A 26,403-nucleotide genomic window follows, 5' to 3' on the forward strand; every position below is an offset into this window, starting at 1 on the left:
TATATATATATATATATATATATATATATATTTATATATATTTAAAAAATAATAAAATAAAAAATAAAATAAAATGCTCAGGCCCTAACTGGGGTAGCACAGTTAGTTAGAGCATCCTCCCAATATGCAAAAGTTGTAGGTTTGATCCCCAGTCAGGGTACATAAGAGAATCAACCAATGAATGCATAAATAGGTGAAACAACAAACTGATGTCTGTCTGTCTGTCTCTCTCTCTCTTTTATTCCCTTCTCTTTTAAATCAACAAATTAAAAATAACTTTTTAAAATGTTCATATATGAAAAATTTAGAATTTAAAATACATTTTCAATAGAAGAAAACATCATAGATGCTAAATAAGCTCACAAACCAGTCCACAAATATATTTTCATGTGCCATAAAATGATTACTCTTTTTTGATTATTTTCAATTATTTAAAAATGCTAAAACCTACTCAGGGGCCATACAAAAACAGGTGGCAGACCTGGATTTGACCTGTGGACTACATAGCTTGCCAGCCTCCAGTCTAGGAGATAGAGGGGAGAAGGAGAGGCAGGGTGTACCTGGCTTAATAACTAGGGGGACTATCCAGGAACACTTCCATTAAACCTAACCACAAAAGCAGTTCTCCTCTAACATGTGTGCATTAATGTAAATTCCAGTTGCAAAAAACAAACAAACAAACAAACAAAGAAACAAAGAAACAACCAGGAATAGTTCATTGTGCTTAATATTAAAAGAGTTCCAGAAACATACCCATTAATCCTTGGCATAAATAACTCTCATAAATTATGGCACACTAATCATTATTTTAAATTAATAATTCATCCTATGTAAGCTTAAAATTATAATAAATGCATTATCAGTTACCATCTTGTCCCTGAGCCGCTCTCCACGGATAAGAAAGTCAGTGCAGCCATCCTCTTCCTGGTGGGAGGCTCTGCAGACAGTGACGCAGCTCAGTCCACTACCTCCGAGGGGCAGCCATCCGCCGCTGGAGTCATCCCGGGTCATCACCACAGCGCGCACTCGTGCATAACTATTACTAAAACAAAGGCAAAGATTATAGGTTAGTTTCCCTGTAAACAAAATCCAGCCAAGCTTCCAGTCTTGTTTGAGAAATCAAAGACCACATCAGTTAAAGTGCTTAGTACTACTTTCATGTAGTCTACAGAAAGTAATCTACTTGAAAGATGTCAAAAACCCCAAAGTAACTTAAAAGGTTAACCTTTATTTTAAAGATCAACCTCACAATAAAAGACTACGGAACTCTTATTTCAATTAATCATTTGAATAGTTCAAGCACATTTGATTGTCATGGAACAAATTAAGAAAAAACCCAGAGACAAACATTGCCAAACTACACAGGCCCTCATCAAACCTGTCTATATATTTCACCTGCTGCAGCACGACCAGGACAAAATACTGCTATATTTTAGCATATTTAATAGCGACACCTATAACCTTCTAACGTTTCTGGAATTTATTATAAATAAATTCTGAAACTCGGACACCATGTTTTTTTTATCTTCTCACAGCTTGGAATCTAAATCACATGAATCATATAAAGACAAATGTTCTGTTTCAATAACTTATCAAGTAATTGAAACCTGAATTTCATGCCTTCTTTTTGGAAGACTATTCTTAACAGACTGCATTCTAGATCCATTCAGAATCACTAACCACAAATACTCCAGGATTGGGCCTAAAGCGGCAGTCAGACATACCCCGAGGGGTCCTATATTGGCGAAGGTGCAGGCTAGGCTGAGCGGACCCTCCCCCTGTGCATGAATTTTGCGCACTGGGTCTCTAGTTTTTTATATAGACGTTTTGAAAGTGGTCAGCTTTACAGGTGACTATTTTTTTTTTTAATATATTTTATTGATTTTTTTTTACAGAGAAGAAGGGAGAGAGATAGAGAGCTAGAAACGTCGATGAGAGAGAAACATTGACCAGCTGCCTCTTGCACACCCCCCACCAGAGATGTGCCCACAACCAACATATCGGGTCTAGTAATAATTAATGTCGTTTTTAAACATTCGTTTAAAATCTTGCTTGGCGTTGACTTGTATTGACATAACCTTCAAACACGTGGTATCTACAGAACGTGTGAAGTGCAATTAACAAGTTTTGCTTGAGAAAGTTTGTGTTTGGTTTGGTTTTTGTTGCAAAACTAGGGCTAAGAAGATGGCGGATGAAGAGCATATTCGGCACTGCATGCTTTACGAGTTCCAATTAGGAAGAAAAGCAAGTGAGGCTGCAAAAAACATCTGTAGTGCTCTTGGTCAAGATGCAGTTAGCACCAGAAAATGCCAGCGTTGGTTTGAGAAATTTCGCGAGGGAAATTTTTCGTTAGATGACAAGAGTGGTCGAGGCCGTGTGTCCAATTTTGATCAAGAAGCTCTTCAAGCTCTTTTGGTGCAAAATCCTCAAATGTACCCAACAAGAGCTTGCGACAACTTTAAATTGTTCACAAAAAACAATTTCCAATCAATTGCGTGCACTTGGCAAAGTCCAAAAGTTTGGAAAATGGGTTCCTCATGAGTTGACCGACAACAACCGTAATCAAAGAGTCACAATTTGCAGTTCGCTCCTCTCTCGTCAAAACCGTTTGCCGTTTTTAGAGCAAATTGTTACCGGAGATGAAAAATGGGTGCTGTATATTAATTTGAAAAGGTGGCCTCAATGGTTGGACAAAAATGAGGCTCCGCAGCCCACGCCAAAACCTGACTTGCATGCGAAAAAAGTGATGTTGTGTGTTTGGTGGAATTTTAAAGGAATTCTTCATTATGAACTTTTACCATCTAACCAAACCATTACAAGTGCAGTGTATAGTGCCCAATTGGAAAGGTTAGCCCAAGCTTTAAGAGTAAAAGAACCCGCGCTGATTAATCGGAAGGGCGTAATTCTTCACCACGATAACGCAGGACCGCATACTGCAAGAATCACTGCTGAAAAACTGCGCCAGTTGGAATGGGAAGTTCTCCCTCAACCTGCATATTCTCCTGATATTGCCCCTTCCGATTACCATTTGTTTCGTTCTTTGCAAAACTTTCTTCTTGGAAAAAAATTTAATAATGAAGAATGCCTCAAAAATGCATTGACCAAATTTTTTGCATCAAAATCACAAGAATTTTACAACAGAGGGATTAAAATGCTTCCTGAGCTTTGGGCACAAGTAGTAGAAAACAACGGCAACTATATTGTTGATTAAATTTTGTTGTATTGTTTAAATAAATTCGATTTTAAAAAGTATTAGAAAATGACATTAATTATTACTAGACCTAATATTTACTATAGAACCCTAACTCTTCTCTCTTGTCTAAATATTTAGTCAACTAGAAATTCAAGAATTTTATACTAGATTTTTTAAGACTTGGAGTAAAATACCCAGTGCAGAAGCCCAGGGTACATCTTGACCTCAGAGTGGGAGAGCAGTTGTTCTCTTTAGGGCATAGACTCTTATCATCCTTGAATCTTTCTCTCATTTACAATTTGTATAATGGTTCTCAGGCATATTTTATATTTTAAAAATATACATAACATTACTTTTAAAATATTTAAAAACCTAGTGGTTACTTTATGATGGTGAAATTTGATATTTTCCCCTTCATCTCTCAGTTTCTTCAAAACTTATTTTTATTCATATTTATAAACTATAAGTAATTTAAATAAATTAAACCCCATTTTTAACTGCCTTTGGCTTTATACAAAACTAGAGGCCTGATGCATGACATTCTTGCAAGAGTGGGCCTTCCTTCTCCCAGCTGCCTGCACCAGCTCCCCTCTGGCACCCAGGACCCGGGCTTCCCTCACAGCCCCGGCTTCGTCAGGAAGGTCATTCGGTCTAATTAGCATAGGGGTGTCGAACTCAATCAGAGAAGGGGCCAAAATCTAAAATCCAGCCTAAATCGCGGGCCGAATGGTTTACTGAACAGTCATAAACTGTCATTGTGATGGAAACGCAGCGGAGTGCAGTAATGACAGCGCGGTGCGGGCCACATTGCAAGGCCTGGCGGGATGGATTTGGCCCGCGGGCTTTGTGTTTGACACATGTGAATTAGCATATCACGCTGTTATTAGTACAGATACTATAAACACTTTAGAACGTTATTTTTATAAGTGTATAAATAAGTTCCAAACAAAAGTATCTCTAACATAATTCCTATCAATACCACTAATTTATTTTATTTTATAAAAGTACCACCCTGAAGAGATGTGCTGTACTTTCTAAGAAAATTGAACAAAACAAGTTTCCTAACTGGAAGAGTAAAGTTGCCGATTCAGTGTTCACCTTAACATAACAAAAGAGTTTTCTTTTTAAAATGGCCAGTAAATTAAATAAACTTTTTTCAATCTCATGTTTTCAACTATCCCAAATATCTTTTTCTCTTATCTATTCAAGTTGTTCCTTCAATCTTAAAAGTACTCCAAAAGCCTATGTAAATCTGTATTCATCCTTCCACAGCCTTCATTAGCTTCTAATTTAACAACTCAGCTTTCAACTTCAAAATCTAAGATTAGAATACCATAAAAGTCAAGCTGTTTAATATTGTGTGGGGCTTTTTTTTTTTTTCAGACTTTCATTCTTGACAAAGTTAATCTTTTCCACCAGTTTTTCATCTCATAACTTCCTTGCCTTCAAATGTCCTCCTCTTTTCCCAAACGAAAGCAGTAACTCTTTTGTCTAAAATATGCAACCACTCCTAAAGACTAATGGCAGCTTCTACAAACTCTGTCAGACTCCTTTTTAAAAAAAAATATATTTTATTGATTTTTTACAGAGAGGAAGGGAGAGAGATAAAGAGCTAGAAACGTCGATGAGAAAGAAACATTGACCAGCTGCCTCTTGCACACCCCCCACTGGGGATGTGCCCACAACCAATGTACATGCCCTTGACAGGAATCGAACCTGGGACCTTTCATTCTGCAGACCAACGCTCTACCACTGAGCCAAACCGGTTTCGGCCAGACTCTTTCTTGTAGCAGAGTAAAATTTGCACTTGTCATTCCCTCCTTAGATAAAAGTGACCTAAGGGCATAAAACCAAATCCTATTCTTCTATTTGAAGTACTTAAACTATTTTGTCCTGATTATGCAAGCAATAGAAGCCCATTCCAATAAATGTGGAAAATAAATAAAAGTAGTATTTACCATTATGGAATTAATATTCAAAATTTTGTTGGATTTTTAATTTCTGGGTATCATATTTGCAATATATTCTTCTCTGACACAACAGCCATTTATAATAACAACGTGCTCTCCGAATTTCACTCTTGAGTGTCTTTAAAATATTTAGTTGAAAAGCATTTGTTCCAACTGATTTATTCAAAAAGACAAATCTGACAAGAATTTAGTTCTTTAGTATTATTTTCGAAAATACTTCTAACTACAGCTCTATTCTTCACTTTGACAATGAACTACATAATAAGCACTTTTTCAGCCTAGCTTTCATTCTAATGAAGTGAAGAGACTCTTGTAAAATGATGCTTGGTTTCCTTAATTTTATTCAAAATCTAAATTGAGCCTCAACTGTTACTCTCTGGTATTATTTGAACAATTACCTCAAATATATTCTTTCATGCCATAGTAGGCTATTTAGAAATTTAGGTGAGAGGAAATGTTGGATTGAACTAGGGTGATAATAATGGACACATATAAATTGACTGATTTGGGTCGATATTGGAGGAAGATCCAAAATAACTTGATGAGGTTATAACTATAGTAAGTATTCTAAATTATCTAACATTCTTAATAAACTATGACCTTTATTTTATATAATTTTCAACTGGCATTTCAATAAAGTTAAGGCAAAATGAGGACCAAACACAAAGATAAATGGACTCTTAAACCTCCTGTCATTACTATCAAGCCTATAAAATATGCACTCATCTACCTTCTTGGTCTTTGCATAAATTCTTTTTAATATAAATACTAATTCTTTGCCAGTTATGTGAATCATAAATCTGTGGCTTCTTTTATTTTTAAATGCTTTTTAAAGAACAAAGCTTTTATCTTACCATGGTCAAATATATTTATTTTCCTTTATGATTTATACTGTTGACTTTTTTTTTTTTAAGATCTCATATTCACATATTTTAAGCCCTTTACATCCTATTTAAGAAAACCTTTTTTCTTTTGAAGTTATTTTAGCAAGCAGAATACTCTATTTTCTGTGAAGTAAGAAAGTCCCTCAAATCACCTATGCCAAGCAGAGCAAGTACTCATGTATTTACTAAATTATAACACACACTAGTCTTTTCCATTGCCCTAAATGAAACCCACTTTGGTCTTTGTTTCTCAGCTACATATGCTTCTCTGTTGATCTTCACAGCTGTTGTGTAGTGCTACTGAATGGAGACTTATCTCCATTAATTTCTCTTCAAATATAGGGCTCCTTCTCGTCCAGCATGGTTCTGTACAGAAAACTTCCCCCTCCCATACCTAAACTTAATCCAACTTCGGAACCTTTCTGCCCTTTCATAGTTTAAAACTTCAAGGTTTTTTTTGTTTTGTTTTTGTTTGTTTTTTAACTTCATTGATATGTTTGACATTACTTCAAACAGTTATCAATTATATCTTTTCCAAAAAAAAAAAACCTGGCAAATTATTACGATATTGCCAGCACACATCAGTTATGTACCTTCTTAATAAGTTTCCTATCAAAAGAAGGTATTCAATAAAGATTTACACAACTTGAAAGCACAGAAAAATTTGTAACATGGAGAGACTATATAATAAATTTTACATAATAATATCTTAATAAAAGGTTATTTATACAGACACTAGAGGCCCGGTGCACAAAATTCGTGCATGGGGAGAAGGTCGTCTCTCAGCCCAACCTGCACCCTCTCCAATCTGGGACCCCTCGAGGGATGTCCAACTCACAATCTAGGACTGCTGGCTCCCAACTGCTCTCGCCTGCCTGCCTTCCTAATTGTTCCTAACCACTTCTGCTTGCCAGCCTAATTACCTCCTAACCATTCCCCTGCCAGCCTGATAGATGCCTAACTGCTCCCCTACCAGCTTGATTGCCCCTAATGCCCTTCCTTGCAGGCCTGGTCCCTCCCAACTGCCCTCCCCTGCTGGCCATCTTGTATCCACATGGGGGCAGCCATCTTGTGTTGGAGTGACAGTAAATTTGCATATTAGCCTTTTATTAGATAGTATAGAGTAGGGGTGTCGAACTCAATCAGAGAAGGGGCCAAAATCTAAAATCCAGCCTAAATCGCGGGCTGAATGGTTTACTGAACAGTCATAAACTGTCATTGTGATGGAAACGCAGCGGAGTGCAGTGATGACAGCACGGTGCGGGCCACATTGCAAGGCCTGGCGGGACACATGTGGTATAGAGGCCTGGTGCACCGGCGGGGGGGGGGGGGGGGGAGGCGGCGGCGCTGGTTTGCCCCTTGGAACATAGGGTGTCCTGGGCAAGGGACCTGTGGTGGTTTGCAGGCTGGCCACAACCCCAGCAACCCAAGCAGAGGACCTGGTATCTGGGATTTACTTATCTTCTATAATTGAAATTTTGTAGCTTTGAGTGGAGACCAGAATAGGCCAGAGCAGGCAGAAAGCTTGGCTTCCTCCATCGCCAGGGAAACCCAAACCTTCTGCTCGCTCCATGGCCACAGTCATTTTTGTTGGGATTTATTTATCTTCTATAATTGAAACTGTGTAGCCTTGAGTGGAGTCTAGGGCAGCCAGAGTGTGCACGAAGCTTGGCTTTCTCCATTGCCAGGGAAATCCAAGCCTCCTGCTCGCTCTGTGACCATAGCCATCTTCACTGAGTTAATTTGCATACTCGCTCCTGATTGGCTGGTGGGTGTGGCTTGGTGTGGCAGAGGTACAGTAAATTTGTATGTTACTTTTTTATTAGATAGGATGTTGTCACAATATTAAACCTATCTATAAGGGAAACTAGAAAATGTAGCCTGTATTTCCAGGCAACCATGACAAATTTAAAAATTGGGAACTAGTCCAGCTGGTGTGGCTCAGTGGTTGAGAATGAATCAGGAACCAAGAGGTCACAGTTCAATTACTGGTCAGGGCACATGCCCAGGTTGTGGGCTCAGATTCCCAGTATAGGCATTCAGGAGGCAGCCAATTGATGATGTTTCTCTCTTATCAATGTTTCTATCTCCCTGTCCCTCTCCCTTCCTTTCTAAAAATAAATCCATAAAATAACATTTTAAAAAATTTTAAGAACTGGGAACTACAGAAAATTAAGAGCTCTCTCTATGGAGCACCAGGGGCATTTTTCTTGCCTCTTTCTTTCTCCTAAACTCCAAGGCCCTTCTTTTGCCTCTGTAACTTGTTTCCTAAACCCACTACGTGGATGGATGGATGGAAGAGAGGGAGGGAGGACTTTCTGGCAGAAAGGTAAAAGAAAAAAAAAAAATAACATACTGGCATCAAAATGCTCACAGCATGGGTCTGTAGGTGTTGGGTGGGAATGAGGTAGTAGAGAGAAAGGAGGAACACAGAAAATGAGAAGAAAAAAAAAAAAGGAAATTGTTTTAGAAATGTTAAGTTTAGAAACAGTCAGATATTACATTATAAATTACCAACTGGCAATTAGAAATGTACAAACATTTAGAAAACAGATCTGAAAAAAAGCCAGATCTGTGTAAGTCATATTTTTTTGTATAGAAATGGTTCTTAAGTTGAGGTACTAGGGTAATCACTGATGCTACTGAAATTGTAATTAAAGCTATGGACTATTTCTCTGGGAGAAAAAAAATGTACAAACACATACAGCTAAAAATCCATATTTGAATACAATACCAAGAGTTCCACGAACCTGAGATTAAGAATATTTGGTCTAACGGCAATGTTGCTCTGCAATAGATTCTTAGGTGCTATAATTTACAGATTTGTCAAGATGAAATTTCCCAGCAAATGAATTACCTGAATGTTGGTTAAGTGAAGTTACATCATCCTCTCTCAAGTAAACCATAAAATTACCACACTTCCAAGAGAATAAAATACTTATTATTTGAAAGGTAAATTTTACTCGGGGGGGGGGGGGAGGGGAGAGACAGTGTGGAGTAAAGGGGGTCATATGTAATACTTTGAACAATAAAGATAAAAATAAACAATATTCAAAAAATGAACACAAAATCAATGTAAGGTCAATTTAAGTGGAAAAGGGAGGTAGAGGTGGAGATCAGAATCACAGTTGGCTTTGGACATGGTAAGAGTCCTAAAAAAAAGAGTACAGGAATATTATAAGCTGGAAAAGGAAACTGATTCTTCCTTGGATCCTTCATCCATAAGGAATGCAGCCCTACCAATACCTTGATTTTAGCCTCATGAGATTATCTGGACTTCTGACCTTCATATTATATTAAAACAAAATAGTGTGTCCCCTCCCAAAAGATACTTATAATCCCTTAACATTTGTTCAGCACAATAAAAATGTATAACATTTCTCACAGAGGGATATTTATGGGATATTTACAGTAACAGAATATCCTATTCCCTACAATGCATTTTATTTTTTAAATTTATCTTTTTTTTTAATTGGTACTTAGTGGTTAATAATTCTTACTTAAAGTAAAAAGTGGACACCGATTTAAATTTTTCTGATTTAAATTAGGTACATGATTTCCATGTGGTTATATCAAAAGTTGCTTCCCACCAGACAGAAGACACAGTAGTCTACTACTGTTGTTTCTTGGTGTCTTCAGTAAAATTCCACTGTTTGGTCTTATAATCTGTACTACCAGAAATATTAATGGAAAAACTGTGGATTTATAACTAAGATGAAACAATACTCTTCTGATAACTTCAGAGCAATAGCAAGAGAATTCGATGAGAGATCAATGCTCTCTCTGGTGAGAAAGTCTCAAAGAGATTCAGTTGATACTCAGGAGGCAATTCATTTACTGTCAACATTAAAAAATGACTAGAGGCCCAGTGCATGAAATTCATGCACCGATAGTCCCTAGGCCTGGACAGCGATTAGGGCTGATTGGGGCCTTCCTTCGTTCTGTGCCACTCCCTGGTGGTCAGCACACATCATAGCAAGTGATCAAACTCCCGGTCTCCTGGTTCAACTTCCAAGGGGACACTTTGCATATTAGCCATATATATATATTTTTTTTAATTTTTTTCATTTTTTTTGTTGTTGTTAAGAACGCCAGCAGAATCCCTTATATTTGTACCCACAACCTTTGAATATGTTGCCAACTCCTTCTATGGTTCTGCACATGCAACCTTATTTCGGAGAAGCAAAGAGCACTCGCTTTTTAAAATGCACCTGTAAGTAAGTATTTAGAGTATAGCTTACCCATGTTGAGAATGCATATAACCACGCATATAACATCTTAGCATTTAATGGCAAAGATGAGAGGAATAACAAGGGTAAGCTGGCAACCCTGCATATCTAGGAGGCCAATTATTCAGGGATCAGGCAAAGAAGCCAAAGATGCTAAAGAGATATGGAATCAAGAGTCCTTTTGGACTTAAAACAAAGTGACTTAAACTTTTAATCAAGTGAGAATCTTGTCAAAATTTAGGAGGCTTCAATTATATAAGTACATAATTACACAATGTTAACATTTCATCATGTAGAAGGAAGTCTAAGAGTTCCTCTAAAAATACCACACTAGCTATTTGCCCTATGCTTTTTAGTCTGGGAATAAAAAGCATAGGGCAAATAGCTAATCTTAATTGTGAGGCCTTTGAAAATTTTAAACATTTTTTCTTCCAAATGCAACAAATTGATTCAATATTCACTGAAACTTATTACCCTAAAGCAGTGCTACTAGAAATAAAATGCAAGTCATATAAGTAATCTTCAATTTCATAGTAGTCATATTTAAAGTATAAAGAGGAAGATGGCATTGAAAGTGACTCCATGCCCTGACCAGTTTGACTCAGGGTATAGAGCATAGGCCTGCAGGCTCATACCCAGTAGGGAGTGTGCAGGAAGCAGCTGATCAATGTTTCTCCCTGATCAATGTTTCTCTCTATCCCTCTCCTTTCCTCTCTGTAAAAAATAAACAAACAAATAAAATATATATTTAAAAAAAGAAAAAAGAAAGAAAGTGGCTGCAAGGGCCCATCACTCAACAGAAATATTAAGAGTAGAAATTGTCAGAATCCTCTGTCAGAATTCTAAAAAATAGTCAAAGGTTTACAGAGACCAAGCAAATACTATACCAAAAGGCAATTTAAGGAAGAAAGGAAAGCTTTGTGCCACTATTACTTGTCATTGGCCTAAGTCCACTCTCCACTCCCACACCTTAGCAGTGGTCTTGAAGTCAGCAACCTGAGTTCTCAGCATGGGATCCTGGCCCTGGTTCCAGAGAGAGTAGAACAGCCCTTAAGCTCAAAGAATTGTGTCTGGAGATATTATGTGAAGGATCAACACAACGTATTTATAAACAATCAGCTGCTGCCAAGCACAAAATATTACAGAGGCCAACAACAGATGTACCAAAAGCCTGGGAGGAAAAGCTGGGGAGACAGTTTCTTTAGGGAACTAAAGCTACTAAAACCGATCTCATATACTGGGGAATTCAGAAAGCCACATGCACACACAAGGTACAACACGTGTGCAGGGAAGATCTGAGAAGACCCTAAGTTCTTATCTTGGGCTGACCTCTAGGCTCAGCACATGCAGGAAGTAAAGGGTAAGGCAAAGTTGGCTAAGCTTTGAAGGAGTGCCTTGATATAATATGCAAAGACTGTGAGAGTTTTTCTTTCTTTTTTTTAGCTCCTGGTGATCAAGGAAATCTGTCAAAGCATGAGAAAATCACAGGCTAAAGGAACAGACTTCAGATACCACACATGGCAAAGAATAAAGACTTTACAAAAATAGTTTAGAAAAGTAACTAAACAAACTACATCCCACACAGCCAGCAACAAAAACAAACCCTGAAGTATCTGATTTCCAGAGTTATCACAGTATAATATTAAAAATGTTGAGTTTCCAACAAAAATGTACGAAATATGAAAAAAAAAACAAAAACATGAAAGTTTGGCTTATTCAAAGATGAAATTAACAGAAATGATCTCTGAGGAAGTACATGCATTGCACTTCCTATACACTTAAAATCGACTGTCTTAAATATACTCAAAGGAAGTCAGGAAAACAATGTACGAGCAATAAAGAAGCAAATTATAAAAAGGAACCAAACAAATTCTGAAGCTGGTGAGTACAGTAACCAAAATGAAAAATTTACTGAAAGGTTTCAATAGCTGATTTGAGAATGGAGAAGAATTAGTGAAATTAAAGAATGGTAAACTGAAGTCATCCAGTCTTAGGTTCAGAAAGAAAACTGAATCGCTGGGGTTGGAGGCAGCAAGCAGTCCCCTCCCGCCCATCTGCGCACACAACTCCTCCTGAGAGGTCATGACACCCGGCTAATTTGCATATTGCCTATTTATATATATAAATATAGATATGCACCAAATAGCAGGGTCCCAAACTATATAGAGTAAAAACTGACAAAATTCAAGGGAGAAATAGATCTATAATAATAGTTGAAAGACTTTAACACTATACTTTTAATAATTAATATAACACCATCTATAAAAAAATGAATACTAACACGCTATAATGTTAATGCTAAATGAAAGAAGTCATACACACAAGGTCACATATTACATGGTTCCATTTACATGAAATATCAAATATAGATAAGTCTATACAGACAGAAAACAGATTGATGGCTGCCAGTGAAATGAGGGTGGGGGATAAAAGGGAATAACTGTTTAATGGATATGGTGTTCTTTTTAAAGTGATAAAAATGTTTTGGAACTAGAATGAGATGATGGTTCCAAAAATTTTTAATGTACTAAATACTACTAAATTGTACATTTTAAAATGGTTATATCTGTTAAATGGTTAAATTTGTGAATTTCATTTCAATTTTTATAAAGTAAAAACAGGCAAAATTAATATTAATAGTATATTTAATATAATATGTCCAACATAATATCATTTTAATAGAAAAATATAGATAATTCATAAAAAAAATTTAAACCAATCTTCAAAATTTGGTGTACATTATAGTGTATATCAATTCTGATTAGTGCTTGATAGTTACATGTAGTTAACAGCTTCCATATTGGACAGGAAAAATTACAAAAAAGATTATAAAAACAAGTTGTTGGGTGAGCTTATATTAAAAAGAAGACATAATATCTATAATCTCACTTTCTGGCATACAATATCTATAGCTAATCCCTAATGCTGCCGCCTTCTTCTTCTTTTTTTTGTTTGTAAAGTACCCACCTAAGACTAAAATGCAATTATTACATTTGGTTATATTTTCTCCCTGGAATGCTCCTATGTAAATCACACATTTCATTCTCGTCTTGGCTTCTAGAGGCTATAAGGGTTTCTTCTTCTGAGGAATTCAATGTATTTCTCATCTATGTTTTGTTTTTTTTTTTTGTTTTTTTTTTTTTGTTTTTTTTAGGATAGAGAAAAGGGTTATAACACACTCTCCTATGGCAGGTATTAACTTCCTAATGGGTATGAGGAAAGGTGACAGACAACCCATTCCATCTAGGAGCTGGGAAGCCTATGTTTCTGATCTGGGCACTGCCTGGGGGCACTGGTGGCCCTCAGTCAGTGAATCAAGACCAGCAGATTCTCTCCGAGAATTCTAGCACACCAGGACAATAGCTGTCAAGATGTGACTCTAATCTCGGGCTCATCTATGTTTTTTGTTAGGTAATTATAACACTTATAATTCTTCTATTATCTTCTATTATTTAACTTCAACCTTCTCCTATTTACCATACCTTTTTTTTTTTTTTTAATAGCAAAGGTGGAGATTTATTGAATAAGTACAAATGCCCACATGGGGAGAGGGAAAGGGGCCCACAGAGTTGACTCCCATGTAGGGAAGGGGAAAGGGTCCCCTATTTACCATATCTTGAACTGCCCTGGACCACCTATACTACCTCATATACAGCAAGAACTTGACATTCAACATCCATCACAACTCTTCCTACTACAATAAACAATATTTCACATGCAGGTAATGATAATACCAAAGGGATATCTGCAATAATCACTCTTAATGGATTGTTTTTGGCTGAACTAAATAGCCAAAGTCCACACAACCTGAATTAGACTACTTAGCATCCTTAACTCAAAACAACAAAAACAGGAAACACAACAGGGCAACTTGAAGATTTATCCTCAGCAGGAGTCCTCACAGCAATTTAAGGACTATTACTTAGCTCCTTAATTGGTATAGTTCAGTTATGAAGGAATGAAAACGCATGAGTGAAAATTACTCCTGGTTTAAAAGCCCCACACTCCATACAAGGACTGAAATATCTTGTAACATACTTCCTATGGACATACTTCTTTAAGTCCTGGCAAGGGATGCACCCAGGTAAAAGAATGCACCACACTCAGGGCAGACCAAAGCTCTGGCTTTCCACTTGATAACTACAGTAGCCCCCTCCCTTTATGCATGGTTTGATTTCTGAGATTTTGGTTACCTGAGGACAACTGAGGTCTGAAAATGGAAGAATCCAAACAAATAAAATAAAACACATAAATTTTAAATTGTGCGCTGTTGTGAGTAGTGTGATAAAATATCATGCAGCCCAGCTCCTTCCTATCCAAGGATGTGAATCCCCTCTTTGCCGAGCATATCCGCACTGTATACACTGCCCACTCCTTAGTCACTTAGTAGCCACCTGTTACCAGAATAGACAACTGTGGTATTGCAGTACTTGGGTTCAAGTAACCCTTATTTTATTCTCATAGTTGTTCTAGTTTATTCGTTGTTATTGTTTTAATCTCTTATTATTCCTAACTTAGAAATTGAATGCTATAACGGGTATATATGTATAGGAAATAAAACAGTAGACAGGGACTTGGTACTATCCACAGTTTCAGGAACCCACTGGGGGTCTTGGAACGTATCCCTCATGGACACGGGGGATGTGGTGAGATGGGGAGGCACCACTGTAGTTCATGCCCAGTCCTCCAGGTCCAGGTGCTATTTATCTTCATCAGGATTCCAAAAAACCAGAGCTTAAAAAGTGAACCCATTATACTTTTTCCATAAAGGAGGAGAATGGATTTGGTTAAGTTTTTGTTACTGTTAAGTTAAAACTGCTAAGTTGGTGGGAACACATTTACATACTTCTCTTATTTAAAGACTAGAAGCCCGGTGCATGACATTCATGCACTGAGAGAGAGTGGGGGGGCAGGGGGTTATCCCTCAGCCCTGCCTGTGCCCTCTCACAGTCTGGAACCCCTTGGGGAATGTCTACCTGGAGACCTTGGCCTGATCCCCTTGGCAGCAGTCAGACAACCCTCTCACAGTCCAGCGCTCTTGCAGACCAGGACCCCTCGCTCCTTATCGCCTGCCTGCAGAGGCGGCGGGAGAGGCTCCCACCGCCACCGCTGCGCTTGCCAGCTGTGGGAGCGCACTGATCATGAGGGGGCAGCTCCTGCATTGAGCTTCTGCCCCTTGGTGGTCAGTGTGCATCACAGCAACTGGTGGTTCTGTAGTTTAGTCAATTTGCATATTGGGCTTTTATTATATAGGATGTGCTTTCTCATTGTAATTCACTGTATTAATATCAACAAAATATTGATATTGCCTGATTACATGTAATTCATTCATAATATTCTAACTATATATAAATAAAAATCAGTAAGAAATTACCTTAGTCATTTCTTTAAATATATATTTTTATTGATTTTAGAGAGGAAGGACGAGCGGGAGAGAGACAGAAATATCCATGATGAGCCGAGACCGGTTTGGCTCAATGGATAGAGCGTCGGCTTGGGGACTGAAGGGTTCCGGGTTTGATTCCGATCAAGGGCATGTACCTTGGTTGCGGGAATATCCCCAGTAGGGGGTGTACAAGAGGCAGCTGATCGATAACACTCTCTCATCAATGTTTCTAACTCTCTATCTCTCTCCTTTCCTCTCTGTACAAAATCAATAAAATATATTTTTAATAAAAATAAAAAAAAGAAATATCCATGATGAGAGAGAATCATGGGTCAGCTGCCTCCTGCAAGTCACTTACTGGGGATCCAGCCCACAACCCAGGCATGTGCCCTTGACTGGAATCAAACCTGGGACCTTCCAGTTCACAGGTTGATGCTCTATCACCTGAGCCAAATCAGCTATGGCTAACTTAGTCATTTTTTAAAATCCGAGCTATAAATATGAAAAAACACTGCTGCAATGAACAAATCAGGTATCTTCCAACAATACATCATCACCTAAAATGTCACTGACAGCGCTAGCCAGTTTGGCTCAGTGGATAAAGTATCAGCTTGAAGACTGAAGAGTCCTGGGTTCAATTCCAGTCAAGGGTGCATACCTCAGTTGCAGGCTCTATCCTCTGGTCCAGGTGTGTGATGGAGGTAACCAATCAATGTGATGTTTCTCTCTGTGTGTCTCTCCCTTTCCCCTTTCACTCTATATCTAAAAATCAATGGAAAAATATCTTCGGGTGAGGTTTAGCACAAAATATTAAAAAGAAAATAAAATGTCACTGATAGAAGTAAGAAAAAATTCTAATAGCATTTTATTTTAAAAGTGACTGTGATAGAACATTTTGCAAAAGCACCAAATATGTATCTGAAGTAGGGAAAAAGCAGGTAATAATAGTGTTGACAAGACCCGCCAGTCAATTTGTGCTGGCACAGGGCAGATTTATTTAAAAGTGGAAAGGCAGGACCTATGCTCCTCTGAATCAAGTCTTCTGAAGAGAAAGCAGTGACAGATGTCAATTAACCAAAAGAACAGGGATCCCTTTGGAGATCAAAACAAAGACACCCTCTCTCGATAACATTTCTCCAGTTAGATAAAAATAACTGAGATTCGGTTTCAGAGCTAGTTTCTCTTCGTGAGATTTCCTTAATACCTCAATTTTTCCATACTCAATTAAATAGATAGAACAATGAATAAAATGAAGGTTGGAATAGAAAGCCTATGCTTTTTATCACCATTACAACCAGGCATATGGACAGCTGATATAATTCACTGATAAAAAAGTATTTATATTAATATGTACTCATCTACTCAAAAAATAATTTTTTCTCATTTTTCAGGGTTCCAAGCTGTTGGATTCCTGCAGCGTAAGTTAAGAGGCAATTTTTCTTGCACATGAGCATGTGTACACGTACACACACACACACACACACACCCCTCTGACTGCATGTGGACACAATATTCAACTACCAATACAGGAAATTAACAGGATCCCTGCTTATTGAGTTGTCTGAAGTGTACTGATAATGCTTCACACCAAAAGTTTTTACTTTTAAATACAACTGACTTCACTTTAGTTGGTTCTTGGTTGTTTCCTTATTTATCTCCCCACCCCATTAGCTCTACGTACACAAAATCTGTAATAGGTCACAGTCTCTTCTCAGAGTTCAAAAGTTCTGGAATTGAGTCTCATTGTCTCTGACTTGTCTTGGCTTGAGTTACTGGACAATCTTTGAACCAATCATCCCACAGAGAGTGAACCCACCCAAATTAAAAGGCTCGAAAAAGGAGGAGGGATGATTCCCCAAGAAAAATAGGGTGCTCTTAACAGAAGAATCACGGTACTCTCAGCATACCAAATCAATAGATGGCCATTACAATACTGAAGGAGGGATCGTGGGAGTGGGTGTAAGTTAGTTAAAAAATCATTTAAAGTGAGTGGCACATCATGAAAATATACACAGAGTATACAATATACATATGCTATTCTTGCTTGAGTTGGAAGATTACTGAAGACAACAAACATGATTGAGACTAAATAGGAATCTACTGGTGAAGGTCTTGTGTATTCAAAAAGGAACTATTCTAGGCCTCCGTGTAGGGGGAATATAATTAAGTTGGTACCTAAAAATAATTATATTGGAAAATAGGATCAGAGACAGAAAGGCAGCTAGGAAGATGCTATTTGAATCCAAATGCTATTTCAACAATGAAGCCTGGGAATAAAGCAGTGTCTTTATAGAAAAAGTAGAAGGCAGAATTGTAGATCTATTATTTTCAATAAAACTCAGACAGAACAAGTACTATGAAAGCAAGAAAAGGGTGGTACTAAAAATACTGGGGTCAAAGATAAACTCCAAGATTGTAGGTTTGTAAGGATCGGTCCAGTAGTGCTATATACAGTGTAAAGGATGTGTAGAAAAGAAGTTGTCATGAATACAGATTAAGAGTTCAGTTGTCAAGTATGGAAAGAACACTCAAAGGGAATAACTCAAAACCCAAGGAGAGCGTAAGTAATTCCATAGTCCCTAGCACACATAGGTGTTTGATAAATGGATGGATGAATTGGATTTCTTTTACAAGTCAAATAATATATTAATTAAAAAGTATCCAAAATGAATAAGATACAGTCCCCGATCTAAAAAAAATTCACTATACAACTAGCTTGAATAAATAATAAGGGCAATTAGTTTTATAAACTGCCATCAAAGTTCAGAGAAACAAGTGATTAATTCTGATAAATAAAGCTTCAGGGGTGATTCAGAAGCCTGTGTAAAAGAAAAGTAGGATATAGTATTAAAACTGAGCTTTAAGAGAAATAATTCACTTAAGGAGGAAGACAGGAGTCAGCAATGGGGGTCAAAATACTTCAGATAGGCGAGAAATTATAAAGAATAAATTGTAGCCCTAGCTGGTTTGGCTCAGTGGATAGAGCATCGGCCTGCGGAATGAAGGGTCCTGGGTTAGATTCCGGTCAAAAGCACATACCTGGGTTGTGGGCTCAATCCGCAGTAGAGGGCATGCAAGAGGCAACTGATCAATGATTCTCATCATTGATGCTTCTCTTTCCCACTCCCTCCCTCTCTAAAATCAATAAAAAAATATATATATTTTTAAATGAAGTGTAATAAAGCCTAAACAATAGTGTTATTTTAGAATCATATGGGGAATATAATTGGAATGCAATAGTACTAATCAACTAATAAATTTAGAATACTCATTTCTCCAGTATTAGAGAATAAACTAATAATTCACATTTTGTTAATATCAATTTAAGCCAAAATAGTCTACCTTTTAGAAAGGAATAGCTATAAATATTTGAAATTTTTAATCATTTCATTTCACAGAAGATTCAGATTAAGCCTATACTGGTACCTAAAATATTACCGTAAGTCTTAAAGTAGAGATCAAAACCAACATAAATGAACAAAGATTACAGCTTTTAGTGCTTATGATACTTGTGGTGGTGAAGACTGGGACCATGGAAATGGAATACTTAATACTCAATACTCCAGCAGCTGCCTTATAAGAATATATTGGATAAAATCAGTATTATGAGAATGTTTTGAACTTATTAGAAAAGCTAGAAATCCTGCCTGATTTCTTAAATACTGGCTCATTTATAAATGGACTGATTTCACCTAAAGTTTTCATCTTGTCTTAAATAATGATTTTTTTTTTAGTTCATCAGAAATACAAATTGGTTTTATTTAATTTTACCACTGCGCTTATCTTTTTTAAACTAGAAAACTATACAAATTAATAAAGCATATTTTAGAATCTCCCAAATAATGCAAGCAACAAGAAAGAGCAATTAACCAACTAGTACTTTATTCTCAATTCCTTAAACTAAATGTTCTTTAATACATTTTTTTCAATTCAAAGTTCTGAATACACTTTGTTCTTAAGCATGAAATACAAAACTTGTAAAATCCCAGTACATTTATTTAACAACTCGAGACCCAGTGCACAAATGCGTTCGTGCTCAATTGGGGCAGATCAAGGCTGGCTTGTCAGGAGATGACTGGCGGGGGAGGGGGGGGGGCGGGAGGGGAAGGGGGGGGCGCTTCAAGTGATTGGTTGGCGGGTCCCACCCCCAAATGGGGTGGGAGGGCCAATCAGGGGTCAGCAGCTGGGAAAGGGGCTGCAGAAGGTTGGCCAGCCAGCCTCACCCCAATTGGTGTGTGTGTGTGGGGGGGTGATCTGGGATGGAGCTGGTTAGGGGGAGGGCCTGCGGGCCAATCAGGGTGGTAGGGGCCCATCGAAGGTGGGGCCAGGCAGGGGAAGGGGCTGCAGGTGGGTGGGTGGTTGGCTGGCTGGTCCTGCCTTTGATCAGGCTGAGGGGACCGATTTTGGGGGGGGGGGGGGGGGGGAAGGGGAGGAGACACTAGGAGGGAAAGAGCTGCAGGAGGTTGGCTGGAAGACCCCACCCCCTATGGAAGTAGAGGGGCGATCAGGGGTGAGGAAGGCCAGCAGGAGGGGCTATGAACTGATCAGGATGGGACAAGCCAATTGGGGGCCAGGCCAGCATGGGGGAAGGGCCATAGGGGGGTTGGCCAGTGGCCCCACCTTTGATTGGAGTAGGAGAGGCTGATCAAGGGCAGGGCAGCTGGGGCCACAGGTTGGCTGGCCGGCCCCACACCCTGATGGGGCCAGTTCACTGGCTGCAGTTGGTGTCATAGCAACCAGTCGTCTGGTCATTCTGGTGTTTCAGTCAGTGGCTTTTTATATATATATATAGATGACCACAAAGTGACCGAACATCACGGGCAAACTTGTTCTAGATAAAAATACTCTGGCTCAGAGGTTCCTAAATTCATGTCTGAGGATTAGTACGAGGATTATCAGGAGAACTTTTATTTTTAAATATATTTTATTGACTTTTTTACAGAGAGGAAGGGAGAGGAGAAAGTTAGAAACACTGATGAGAAAGAAACATCAATCAACTGCCTCCTGCATGCTCCCTACTGGAGATGTGCCCAAAACCAAGATACATGCCCTTGACCAGAATTGAACCTGGGACCCTTCAGTCCACAGGCCAAAGCTCTATCCACTAAGCCAAACTGGTTAGGGCTGAAGAACTTTTTAAAACCAGATTCCCAAGGTCCATTCAGTAATTCCTAAAGGATGAGGCTGAGCAGACCTTTATTTTAAATTTATTTTTTAAAATATATTTTATTGATTTTTTTACAGAGAGGAAGGGAGAGGGATAGAGAGCTAGAAACATCTATGAGAAATATGGATCAGTGGCCTCCTGCACACCCCTACTGGCACGTCCAAAACTAAGGTACTTGTCCTTGACCGGAATCAAACCTGGGAACCTTCAGTCTGCAGGCTGACGCTCTATCCACTGAGCCAAACCAGTTTCAGCTATTTTAAATTTCTTATGTAGTTCTGATGTGTAGCTGAATTTGGGATATTAGAAAACCATGAAATTAATCTTAATTTTGAATAAAATAATAGAAAAGTGGTCACTATAAAATTCTATTCAGAATAATTTCTTTCCTATCACCTCAAGCAATATAGCTAGCTTGGGATTTAAGATAATCTTATAAATTAAATTTCAGAAGAAAGCACTAATACAAGAACTCCATAGTTAAGGCAAAAATATTGATTATAGATAGCTTGGCAATCTAAAATCTTTAAATTGCTCTTTACCACAACTTACACCTCTCTGACTCTCTCCTAATTCACTCATACTATCTCCAACCACAATAGCATTCTTTCTGTTCCTTAAACAGTGTTATCTACCCTGGGGCCTCTGCACTTCCTGTTTCCTTTACTTTGATGCTCCCGAAGTGTAAGCTAGCATGAATCATCCTCCACGTGGATTCACCCATCTACTAGTGAACTAGTTCCAGCACCCTAATTCTACTTCACTCCATTTCTACTTCACTCCGTTTTATTTTCCTCATACTGTGTATGACTATCTGAAATTATCTTATTTATTCACTTCTTTAGGAATTTATTGTCTGTCTCCTATTAGTAGAATTTATGTCCCTTTACTGCACTGAATAGAAAGTTATGTGAGATTCAATAAGTGTTCAATGCATGTTATTGTTGAATAAATAAACAGAAAAGCATACAAAGTTCCAATCTTGGTCTCAGTTTGTTAATGTGCCATACAGATGAGCCTCTACAAAGACAATAAAATGTTTCATAAAAGTTTAGTCCTAAGCAAGACTAAGAGAGGAAATTTTCAGTTCCTTAGCTTCCTCTACCATCCTCCCCTCAGCTCCCTTCCTCATTCCCCTGTACCCTGGTGGTCAGGTAATTTTAACTTGGGTTAGATCAACATAAAAGACTCCAGAAGCAACTCAACTGTCATGGCGATGTTAAATACATTCTTACAATTGAAGCAAATACCAGAAGGTACAGAACTGTCCTCAGTTATGTGTCATTCAAGAAGACTACCTGGGTTCTCAGAGCGACTTGTCTTTCTAGGAACCAGGTGCACTGGGTGGGAATCCTAAGAGAGATGAATGATGAGTAGAGGTAAATTAGAGAGGAGGGGAAAAGCTGAAAAAGGGGGAGAATGATTTTCCTGATAATTTTTTTTTTTATGCAAAAGATTCCTATTTCCTCAAGGAGTTCACCATCTAAATAGTATTATTAAATAGCATTAGAGACAGTATAAGTAGCAACAAAATAAATAGGGCAACATGAATAAAAATACCTGGAAACAGAGGAGGAGGAGAATCTTAAATATAAATGTTATAAACCCAATACAGTGGGATCATATTACTTTTGCATAGTTTACATCAAGATTCAAATGCTGAAAAGGGAACTAAACTAAGAACTGAGAGGCACTGTTTAAAAAAAAAAAACTTCACTACTTTGAACGATGCTAAAAATTTTTATTTAATTCAACATTAACTCCTGGAAATATTTTTGGTAAAGAACTATTAGAAAGATACTCCTTAACATGATAAAGGCTACTTAAAATACAATAAGTATTACCATATCTCAAAGTGAAGCACCTGAGGCATTCCCATTATAGCCAGATATAGGATATTACTAGGAAGGCTTTAAAAATTAAAATTATAGTGATATGATTAAAAGAGGAGTTTCAGAGGAAGAGAAAAATGAAACAAATATGATTTAAAAATTACCGTATTTGGAGATTACATAATTGTTTACCAAAAAACCCACAGTGAATTCTTTATTAGAAATATAAAGCCTTTCAGTTTCCAATCCAGCCTGAAAAAAACTTGGAAGCTGTCAATTTGTGCTAACAAGTAAAAAACTGAAGAAACTGAGAAATCAACTCTTCTTGGATTCATAAGAAAAGCAAAGTCACAGGGAAAACTGTTGCCCCCAAAATTGGAGATACAAACAAACACAGAGAATCACAATTTACAAGACCAGAAACCCAACAGCAGGGAGCAGAGCCTTCTGTGGGGAACTTGAGGTACAACTGATGATTTGCGGGAGGCTCAGTGTGGACAACCGAGATAAAAACTCCAAGAAGACCTAGTCATGGAAGTGCCCAACACTTTTGTGAACTTTACCTCTTGGAGCTCTCCCAAGTCCTTACAATCAATATCAGAGAAAAACCCCTTCAGATTTCCAGAAGGGAAAGGGAAAAGGAAGCATTTTGAAATATATCAGAGCACATTCTTAAAGTTTGCCCTCAGCAGAATTTATTTAACCAGAGCCTAACCTCCTGGAGTTTTATCAGCACCTAACTGATCTCAAGAAAGGAAACGCCCAACTATAGCCCCCTCCAGCCACCCTGACTTACCTTAGAAGGGTCAGGAGGGAAATAAAACACTTGAGAAGTTCACAATCCAGTGATACATGATCACAAGAGACTAAGACCAATGGAAGTTCTGGATATCGAATGTATAGCAATGTAATTGTAATTAACAACACTATATTATATACTTGAAATTTGCTAACAAGATACTAAATATTCATACAGCACAAGGAAAAGAAGAAAATAAAAAATGGTAACTACATTCTGTGGTGGATATGGTAATCAGACTGGGTGTGGTGATTGTTTCACAATGTATACGTATACAAAAACAGCAAGTTATTATATGTATAAATATAAAAAATTTCTGTCAATCATACCTAAATAAAGCTGTGGGGGCCTGGGGATGGAGACAGGGACCTAATAATGGGACTATAAAGCACTTCCCATACCGCCCCCCCCCCCACTACTATTACATTATTAAAGGACTATTTACAGCAGTTTCTTTTAAGAAGTCTGGCTATCAAGAAAAAAATTACAAGACAAACTAAACTGCCGAAAAATAACACACACACACACACACACACACACACACAGACACACACACAAAGTATACCAGAATCAGATATGATAGAAACAGGAATTCTCAAACCAAGAATTAAAATAACTGTTGTGAATACACTAAGTAGAGCTCTAATGGATAAAGTAAACAGTATACAAGGACAGATGAGCAATGAAAGCAGAGATAGAAATCCTAAGAAAGAACAACAACAACAAAAATGCTAGAGATGAAAGATACTGAAACCATAATGAAGAATGTCTTTGATTGGCTCATTAATAGACAACATAGCTGAATAAACGTATCTCTAACTTACTGATATCTCTATGGAAACCTTCAAAACTAAAGGACAAAGAGGAAAAAAAAGGTTGAAAAAAACAACTCAAAAGAAACGCCAGACAACTAAAAAAATACAGCATACCACCTATGGGAATACATATAAGAAGAGATAGAAAAAAACATCTGAAACAATAAAGACTAAGAATTTATCCAAATTAATGTCAGACACAAGACACAGATCTAGGAAGCTCATAGGACAAGCAGGATAAATAGTCCCCCCCCTCACCCCCAAGTGCATGAAGCATAGTATTTTTAAACAAACAAACAAAACAAAAAAAAACCCAAAGGTAAATGGAAAATCCTGAAAAAAGCCAGAGTGAAAAAACACCTTATTTGTAAAGCAGCAAAGTCAAGAATTGCATCTGACTTCTCCTCAGAAACTATGCAATGAAGAAGAGATTATAGTAAAATAGTTAAAGGGTTCACAGAAAAATACCCACCAAACTAGAATTCTGTACCTTGCAAGATGATCCTTCCAAAGTGAAGGTGAGGGGGTACTGGGGAGATGAGCATGTAATACTCTAATGGGGGATTAGGGTATGACATATGTAATACTCTAATCAATAAAGAAATTTTTTTTAAAAAAAGTGAAGGTATTATAAAGATTTCCTTAGGCAAATGAAAATTGAGGGAATGTGTTGCCAGCAGACCTGTCTTATAAGAAATGTTAATAGAAGTTATTTAGAGAGGAAAAATTATACGGGCCAAGAACCTAGATCCACATAGAGGAAGAGATATTTTTCTCATTCTTAATTGATCTAACAAATAATAGTTTGTTCAAATAACAATATATCCCATTATGTATGTTTATATATCTGTAATGATGTATGTGTATATACATGACAAACATAAAATAACATACGGGTAAAAGAAGTATCAAGAGAGATTTTAAGAAGTTTTAAATTAAATGAAAATCAAAACAATTTATTAAAATTTGTGGAATGAAGCAAAAGCAATGCTTAGAGAAACATTTAAAATATTGAATACATATGTCAAAAAAAAGAAACATTTAAAATGAATCATCTAAGCTACTCTTCAGCAAAGTAGAAAAAACAAATGAAATTCAAAGCAAGCAGAAAAAAATAATAAAAATTAGAGCAGAAATCAGTGAAATAGAATACAGAAAATTAACAAAGAAAAACTAACACCAGAAGCTGGAGGGGAAAAAAAATACATATATGTTTGTTTGTGTGTGTGCGCGCGCGTACGTGCATGCGCGTACGCCCAGTACATGAAATAAAATTCGTGCACTTGGGGGGGGGGTGGGGGAGGCGGAGGAGGGTGTCCCTCAGCCCAGCCTGCACCCTCTTTAATCTGAGTCCATTCAAGGAATATCCAACTGCCTGTTTAGGCCCAATCCCAATCGGACATCCCTCTCACAATCCAGGACTGCTGGCTCCCAACTGCTCACCTGCCTGCCTTCCTGATTGCCCCTAACCACTTCTGCCTGCCAGCCTGATCACCCTCTAACCACACCCCTGCAAGCCTGATTAATGTCTAACTGCTCCCCTGATTACCCCTAACTTCCCTCCTCTGCCTGCCTGGTCACCCCCAACTGCCCTCCCTTGCAGGCTGCGGGCAGGAACTTTGACCACACGGGGACAGCCATTTTGTGTGTTGGAGTGATGGTCAATCTGCATATTACTCTTTTATTAGAGAGGATAGAGGCCTGGTACATGAGTGGGGGCCAGTTGATTTGCCCTGAAAGATGTCCCAGATCAGGGTGAGGGTTACCTTGGGGCGTGGGGTGGTCTGGGTGAGGGCCCTGTGGTGGCTTGCAGGCCAACCATGCCCCCCCCAGCAGAGGCCCTGGTATCTGGGATTTTTCTTCTCTAATTGAAACTGTAGCCTGGAGCGGAGCCAAGCCTTCTGCTCACTCCATGATGGCAGTCATTTCTGTTGGGATTTTTTATCTTCTATAATTGAAACTTTATGGCCTTAAGCGGAGGCCTAGGCTGGCCACAGTGTGTGGAAAGCTTGACTTCCTCCATTGCCAGGGAAACCCAAGCCTCCCTCCTGCTCTCTCTTCGTCTGCAGCCATCTTAATTGGGTTCATTTGTATACTCCTGGTTGGCTGGTGAGCATGGCTTGTGGGT

The 26,403-nt window shown here is 38.1% G+C and overlaps 1 protein-coding gene and 1 non-coding gene across 2 annotated transcripts in view; both read right to left on the minus strand.

Annotated features, from left to right (window-relative positions):
- SPRED1 (sprouty related EVH1 domain containing 1) overlaps positions 1–26,403 on the minus strand; it is a 95,420-nt gene that overhangs the window by 40,504 nt on the left and 28,513 nt on the right. Inside the window, exon 2 of the mRNA XM_036446530.2 lies at positions 868–1,042. Within this exon, the coding sequence (XP_036302423.1) occupies positions 868–1,042 (175 nt within the window). The remainder of the gene's footprint in view (positions 1–867; positions 1,043–26,403) is intronic.
- LOC118710388 lies at positions 13,536–13,666 on the minus strand. The gene has a single exon (XR_004985395.1). It is a non-coding gene; the product is annotated as a small nucleolar RNA SNORA3/SNORA45 family (small nucleolar RNA).

This window comes from Pipistrellus kuhlii, unplaced genomic scaffold (genome assembly GCF_014108245.1).
Source record: "Pipistrellus kuhlii isolate mPipKuh1 unplaced genomic scaffold, mPipKuh1.p scaffold_m20_p_1, whole genome shotgun sequence".
Taxonomy (NCBI): domain Eukaryota; kingdom Metazoa; phylum Chordata; class Mammalia; order Chiroptera; family Vespertilionidae; genus Pipistrellus; species Pipistrellus kuhlii.